At 53.6% G+C, this 7,500-nt stretch overlaps 1 protein-coding gene across 1 annotated transcript in view; it reads right to left on the reverse strand.

Moving 5' to 3' along the window:
- Positions 1-3,129: 3,129 nt before the first annotated feature.
- Positions 3,130-7,500, reverse strand: part of ISM2 (isthmin 2) — a 13,811-nt gene continuing 9,440 nt past the window's right edge. Inside the window, exons 3-6 of the mRNA XM_003786947.1 lie at positions 6,518-6,884; positions 5,028-5,168; positions 4,677-4,760; positions 3,130-3,647 (exon numbers count right to left, since the gene is read on the reverse strand). Of these exons, the coding sequence (XP_003786995.1) occupies positions 3,130-3,647; positions 4,677-4,760; positions 5,028-5,168; positions 6,518-6,884 (1,110 nt within the window). The remainder of the gene's footprint in view (positions 3,648-4,676; positions 4,761-5,027; positions 5,169-6,517; positions 6,885-7,500) is intronic.

Below are 7,500 nucleotides of genomic sequence, written 5' to 3' on the forward strand. Positions count from 1 at the left end.
ACAACACCCAGCTATTTTTTGGTTGCAGCCGTCATTGTTGTTTGGCAGGCCCAGGCTGGATTTGAACCCGCCACCTTAGGTGTACGTGGCTGGCGCCTTAGCCGCTTGAGCCACAGGCGCCAAGCCGATAAACACTATTTCATAGCTGACCTACTCTCTGCCACTTTTCTTTAGTTTCTCTCATCTGCGGTCTGACATGGTAGCAATTTGGTGTGTCACTCAGATCACAGACTCACAACGGGGCTGGCTAAATTCAGTTTGAGTAATGGATAACCATTAGGTATAAAGTAATAAATATTGTGTTTAAGTCCCAGGTGAGCTGTGTTAGAAAAGAGAATTAGCAGTTCCTGTGAAAACAGACTCTGGGATGACTCTGTCTTTTATTTAAAAGAAGTTTCTGGGCGGCACTTGTGGTTCAGTGGGTAGGGCGCAGACCCCATATACCAAGGGTGGCGGGCTGAAACCTGGCCCCGGCCAAATTGCAACAAAAAAATAGCCGGACATTGTGGCAGGCACCTATAGTCCCAGCTACTCAGGAAGCTGAGGCAAGAGAATCACCTAAGCCCAAAAGCTGAAGGTTGCTGTGAGCTGTGACACTATAGCACTCTACAGAGGGCAACAAAGTGAGACTCTGTCTGTAAAAAAATAAATAAATAAATAAGAAGTTTCGTAGCTCGGTGGGTAGGGCGCCGGCCACATGCACCAAGGCTGGTGGGTTCGAAACCAGCCTGGGCCAGCTAAAACGACAGCTGCAACAACAACAACAACAAAAATAGTGGCTTAGTGCCTGTGGCTCAAGTGGCTAAGGTGAGTCACATACACCTAAGGTGGCAGGTTCAAATCCAGCCCAGGCCTGCCAAAACCAACAAAGATGGCTGCAACCAAAAAATAGCCAGGCGTTGTGGTGGGTGCCTGTGGTCCCAGCTACTTGGAAGGCCGAGGCAGGAGACTCGCTTGAGCCCAGGAGTTGGAGGTTTCTGAGAGCTGTGATGCCATGGCACTCTACCCAGGGAGATAGCTTGAGGCTCTGTCTCAAAAAAAAAAAAAAATAGCAGGGCATGTGGCCAGCACCTGTAGTCCCACCTACTTGGGAGGCTGAGGCAAGAGAATTGCTTAAGCCCAAGAATTTGAGATTACTGTGAGCTGTGACACCATTGTGCTCTACCCAGGGCAACAGCTTGAGACTCTGTCTCAAAAAAATAAATGAATAAAAGAAGTTTCTGCTTAAAAAAAAAAAAAGCTTAAATGGCTGTGCTAATCTTAATTGAAATCCTAACACAAGAGAATGAGAGTGAATGTGGCTCCCATCTGCTCTCTTTGACCCTGTGATATTCCAGTTGCATCAGAGTATTTTTAGACTGTGGCCCAGGACCAGACTAATAAGCTTACCTCCAGATGTGATGGTAAGTGGAAACACACAATTCTCTGAGCTCCAGGTGATGGCTCTGGACATGCCTTCCTTCTTTCTACTTCCTGACATCTGTCCTCCCCCAATGTTGACAGTGACAGTGGATTATACAGTAAGGGTACCAACTAAGGCAGAGAATAGGTTCACCTCTCATCTCAGGGTGCCAATATCTCAGGCAACTCTGTGTCAGATCCCCTGACAGCAAATGACTTCAGAGCCCAGGGCCACTTGCTCATGGAGTAAATGCAATTGACTTCTCTGACCAAAGCTCAGAGGGACCTGCCTCTAAGGCCCAGCAGGCTCCTCAGCAGCTCTGTACAGCAGGGACAACTGATGGTCACAGTTCAACCCTGGCATCCAAGAGCTCTGCCTACCCATCTGGTTCAGGAGACAAAAAGGAGCCTGTCGAGGGTCAGGTAAATTACAAAAACAGTCTACAGGAGTTTGACGCTTAGGCCAAAAGCAAAAACTCCCTATACCCCTCTGCTCTGCCAGGGTCCAAAATTCATTAGGCAGAATTTGAAAATAAAGTGCTTTATTGCTGAGGATCCCAGAGAGCTTTGGGGCAGCTGTGGAGGGGCTAGAACTGAAGTCCTCTACCTTTTAGTGGCTTTTATGAACAGGAACAGTTGGCACTTCAACATTTCAACCCCATAGAAGGCAAGGAAGTGTGGCTTGGGGACCAGGGAAAGCAGGGAAGAGGCAGCAGCTGTGCTGGGAGAACAGATTACTTATGTCTCTTCCCAACTCTGAGTTCAGTGCACTTGGTGATTTGGGGAGCCTGAAATGGGCTTTGCTGGGAATGGTTACCCCACAGAAATCACCGAAATGCTACCAATCAGTGCTTGTTTTCCCTCCAGAGAGCTTGGTGACCATCACTATAGACACATGACAATATGCTGAGGCAGTGTGAGCCTAACCCAGTCTAGCTGCTGTGACAAATGGCTACCTTCCCACTATAGGCCAGCCCAGCTCCCAGCCCTGCACATTCCTACATTATGGGCAGAACAGAGAGGCCTAAACAAAGGAAAGGACTAGAACTGCCAACCCCACTCCCTGTCTGGAGCCAGGCTTGCCTCAGCTGTGATGTGGCCTTTAGGCCCAGACTAAAACAGAGCCCACTGGAAGGGTGGCTTTGGGCTCCTGTGCAGTGGCTCCTGGCAGGGTGTGGGCAAGCAGGGCTCGTGCACCACCCAGAGATGGGGAGTGGTCGACGGGATGGGATGTCAGCCTAGCAGACAGCAGCTGGCCCGTCCTAACATCCCCCTGCCCCTCCTTGGCTGGCCAAGTGGGTGATTCATGGCAGGTCCTGGGAATCAGGATATATCCGGAGTGCCTGGCTCGCTCCTATGTGACCCAGTGCAGAGGAGCCCAGCTCCTAAGGAGAGGGACAAAAATGCACGACCAGCCTTGGATGGCACCTCCCAGCAGGCAGGAGAGTAAGGCTCTGCCGACACATGAGTGCATACACATTCCCAGTACAACTCAGAGGCCTGGGGGTCTGGGCTCCCTTCCCTTACCAACAAGCCCTATACCCCCTTCAATCTTTTGCCCAACCCTGCCTCTATATCTGGCGCCCTGACCTCCCTTGGGCAGGCAGAGGGCAGGCTGCAGCACCATAGCCTCCCTGGGCGACCCTTGCTTTCACCAGCTTTGGGCAGGGGCAGGGTTGGTGGGCCTGCAGGGCCTGCAGCAGCAGTCTGGGCCCAGCAGTGCCATCATCAGTATTCCTTGGCTTCCTGCAACTGGGCCAGGTACTCCTCCTCTGGGGGGTTGTCTGCACAGGCCCTGCCGTTGTTAGGGGGCCGCACGGCATGGTAGCGGCTCCAGTCCCCCTTACACAGGATCCACGGCAGTGTGTCCACCTTGAAATGCAGCTCAGGGGAGAAGTCGGTGCTAATGAGGTTAGGTGCCCCAGCACCCTTGCCACGCGTCAGGAGCCGGCTGCCCTCATCGTAGCAGCAGTGTTGGGCGGCCAGTGTGCTGCTCTCCACAGACAGCAGAGAGCGCAGGCAGAAGCGTGCAGTGGGCTGATAAACATCTAGGTGCTCTCGAGGGCCACTGGCGTCCCTCCACTGGAAGCTGCGGCCCTGGTGCTCATCCTGCAGGCTCACAGCGCTGTGCACGGCCTCCAGTGGGTACGCACACGGGCAGCTGGGCAGGTCGCGCAGCACCTGGCTCAGGTACTTGGCTAAGAAGTTGCTCTTACAGTTCAGCCACTTCTCACAGCTGTCCAAATCTGCAGAGGCCAGGGAAGTGTAGGAGGGGAGTCGGTCAGGAAGCTGGCCAGCCTCCTGGTGGAGTGACCAAGGGCCAGTGTTTGGGGACGGGAGGCTCAGGCCCCAGCTGGGGCAAGGACATGGCTTGGTAGGGCCTTAAGGGCAAGTGAAGAAGGACCCAAACTGGGGCAGATAAAAGCTACCCTGAAGCAAGAGGCTGTCACTCCAAAGGGACATGGCCACAGGGCCAGAGCAGTGGCCTGGAGGTGCCCAACAGTAGGAAAGATCCTGGGGAAAGAGCTGGGGTTGGTGAGTAGGTCCAGCAGTTTTTAGCCAACTGGTTAGAAAGTGTTTCAATATTTTAACCACTGACCCATTGTTGTCCTTTAACTCTGCCTTTTTCAGACCCCAGGCAAGTCACTCTGCTGCTGTGGCACCCTCTGTCTATGCTGCCCTCCACCCCTTTTTGTACTTTGGGAAATGTGGCCTCTGAATCTGGCCACAAAATTGCTCTTTCCTCTGCTCTTAGAACTTCAAGGCTCACATGGTTTATGGGTGTCTCTCCTTCAGGAGACCAAAGCTCCTGGAAGACAGGCACTAGGCCTCAGTCCTCTGGAACCCCTGGCCCCAGCACACTGCCAGGCATGTGATCCAGGCTTGCTGAGCACAAGCCTCGTGCACAAGGTGGGAGAAACCAGGAGCCTACCTTCCTTGCAGGGTGCAAGTGAGACCAGAAGATGCAGACTGCCAGCATGCCATGGTGGACCCCCAGCTGCCTGGCAGGAGCAGTCCTGGAGTTCTGGGCCTGACCCACATTCCCTTTCCCAGCAAAAAGTGACCAACAAGTGGATGTCAGAGTGTCCCTACCCCATCCTGCTGCCAAGGAGGATGTGCCCCACCCACTCTCCCAGCTCTCAGAACTGCTAGGGCTCCCTTCTGGGGATGCAAATCTTCCTACTGGAGGATGTGCTCTCTGCCATGATGCTCCAACCCTCCAGATGAAGGTTCTCCCCCAACCCCCCAGGAGGAAGGCCTAGCTCCCCACTGACCTGGGCCAAGCATATCCGTAGCATTGTGGGCCAGGGGCTGCCATCCCTCACTGGGGAAGCCTAAGGTATCCTCGTCCTCGGTGCCTTTGGGAAGAGAGGAGGCCAGGCTGGTGGCACCCCAAGGGCACCTCTGTGCTCCTGTTGGGGAAGCCCAGCCCCCACTAGGCTCTTGGTGCCCACAGCCGCTAGGACAGGCCTGGGGCGAGGCAGGACCACAATGTTTGTAAGCTTCCTGCATCCCCTCTTCCAAGCCCACCCCTGGTACAAGGGTATGTGCCCACATGCCTGGGGACCAAGCCACGTGTCTAAGCCACACCAGCCACTCCTATGCAGGGCTAGGGCTTATCTCACCAGGACAGGGGGGCAGGTTGCAGGCACGGGACTCAGTGGCAGTGCAGGCATAGCCACAGGGCCGAGTCCTCCGCTGGCTGCCACTGCTGCAGCTCCCACTACAGGGAGACCAGGGGCTCCACTCCTCTTGAGGCTCTGAGTCTGAATCAAGACAGGGAGCTGGGAGTGAGTGCACACAGCTGACAGCGCACATGGGTGCAAGTGAGAAAAAGACAACCATACCTTAGGTGAATACCGCTCAGGCCAGGGCTCCCAGCCTGGTCAGTGAATCATGAGCCAGAGTCCAGCCCCACCTGCTCCCTTAGGTAGCACCACTGTACAGTGAGCAACCTGTGCAGATCTATCAAGCAGCCCAATGGAGACAGCACAAGCCCCAGCCACCTGCTCTGTGCAGACACACCAAAGAAGAGGAAAAGGTATCTGGGGCTGGTAGCCACCTGACTACTGTCAGTGTGACCCCAGTCAAGTCCCTGTACATATCTGAGCTATAGTTTGTTTTTAAGTCTCACTATTGCCCAGGCTAGAGTGCTGGGGCATCAGCCTAGCACACAGCAACCTCAAACTCCTGAGCTCAAGTGACCCTCTACTTCAGCCTCCTGAGTAACTGGGACTACAGGCCCCAACCACAACACCTGGCTAATTTTTCTATTTTTAGTAGAGATGGGGCCTACTCTTGCCCAGGCTAGTTTAGAGCTCCTCAGCTCAAGGGATCCTCGTGCCTTGGCTTCCCAGAGTGCTAGGATTACAACCTGAGCCACCATGCCTGGCCTGAGCTATAGTTGTTACTCAAAACCAAGGGGGACAATACTTCTCAGGGCATTTAAGAATTTCTCTGCTGCCCAATTAGGAACCCACTTCTGATCTGAAGGAGCTGAAATGCACTGTGGCTGGGCCCACTGTCCTTAGTATGGGCAGGACCTAAGACCCCATGTTCTCTGTGAAAGCCCCCAAACACTGATGCAGCTGGTCCACTCCTCACTTCCCAGGCTGCCAGAGCAACTGGCATCAAGAGTTTAAAATATTCTCTACAACCCACCCTACGTAGTACAGCTTATATCATTCCCCATTTTAGAGAGGAAGGAACTGAGACAGAGAGGTTAAGTAACTTGCCCAAGGTCATTCAGCCAGCAAGTGGCAAAGCCAGGATTTAAAACCACACAATCTGATAATAAGGTCTGTTGTGAGTGGCATGAACACAGTATTTTTTAGTTTGGTGGAAAATCGTAGATATAAATAAATGTACTAGTAACAAATGTCTTTTACGCAGGGGAATTCAGGGCTGTTGTGAGGCTGAGATTTTGTTTTAGGAAAAATAAAAATCTTTGCCTTTGAGCTCTTGATGGAGCTGATGCTGGTGTCTGAACAGGGCCCTAGCTCCTGGCCTCTCCAGATGCTCCTGGCTGTGCAGCCTCAGCTCCATTCCTCACCCCCATTTCCACTCAGGACCTACAGGGGCAGTAGCCTAGGGATGCCAAGATAGGGATGCTCACCATAGCTGTCCGACTCCTTGAAGGCCCAGTCCCCAGGGGCAAGCCAGCCTCGGTCCCAGCTGTCTGTGGCCCCACTGGACCAAGGCTCCTGTTCTTCCTCTTCATCTTCCTCATCACTGTCCTCCTGGCCTTCACCCTCACCATACTCTGCAGGGTAATCCTCCTCTTCCTCCTCCTCTTCCTCGGGGGCTCTGCCCTCAAGACTGATGCCCCCTTCCTTGCCTTCCAAGTAGCCCCAGAAGAGGGGCCAGAAGAGTTCCTTGCCGGGCAACCATCTAGGAGTACCCTGGGGCCAGCGATTGCTGGGCTCAGCCAGCAGGTCCATCTCCACCTCAGCCTGGGGGTCCTCCACCACCTCGATGGTTACCTGCAGGACAGATGCCAGGCCAGCCAGTGAGGGAGGGCTCAGAGCTGCACGGCAGGGAGAGGGGAGATGATAGGGCCAGGGCGAGAGGCAAGAAGACCAACCTTTCCTCCAAACTACTGTCTTCTCTTGGCTGACCATCTCAGCCTCTCAGGGCACACAGGTTGTGGTGTAATGCCTGTATGTACATCAGGATTCTGGCTCCCAGACCCCAGATATCGCCTGAATGGGTCCGGGGTAGGGCCAGGCATGGGGGTTCTAACATGTGCCAAGCACTAGTTTAAGAGAAGCTGGAGCTGAATTCTGGTTTTGCCCATATACAGCCAGCCTGGCCTCAGGGACCACTAACAGCTCTGGGCCTCCATTTCCTCATGATAACACCATAAAATATGAGGTACAGACATTAAATCTCTGCAGCAACCCGTGGGAGAAGCTCTCTCATACCATATTATAGATGGAAAATAACAAAAAATAAAATTTAAATGGGCTCGGCGCCTGTGGTTCAAGCAGCTAAGGCACCAGCCACATACACCTGAGCTGGCAAGTTCAAATCCAGCCCAGGCCTGCCAAACAACAATGATGGCTGCAACCAAAAAATAGCCAGGCATCGTGGCGGGTG

Source organism: Otolemur garnettii, unplaced genomic scaffold, assembly GCF_000181295.1.
Source record: "Otolemur garnettii isolate 467f Iridium unplaced genomic scaffold, OtoGar3 scaffold00020, whole genome shotgun sequence".
Taxonomy (NCBI): domain Eukaryota; kingdom Metazoa; phylum Chordata; class Mammalia; order Primates; family Galagidae; genus Otolemur; species Otolemur garnettii.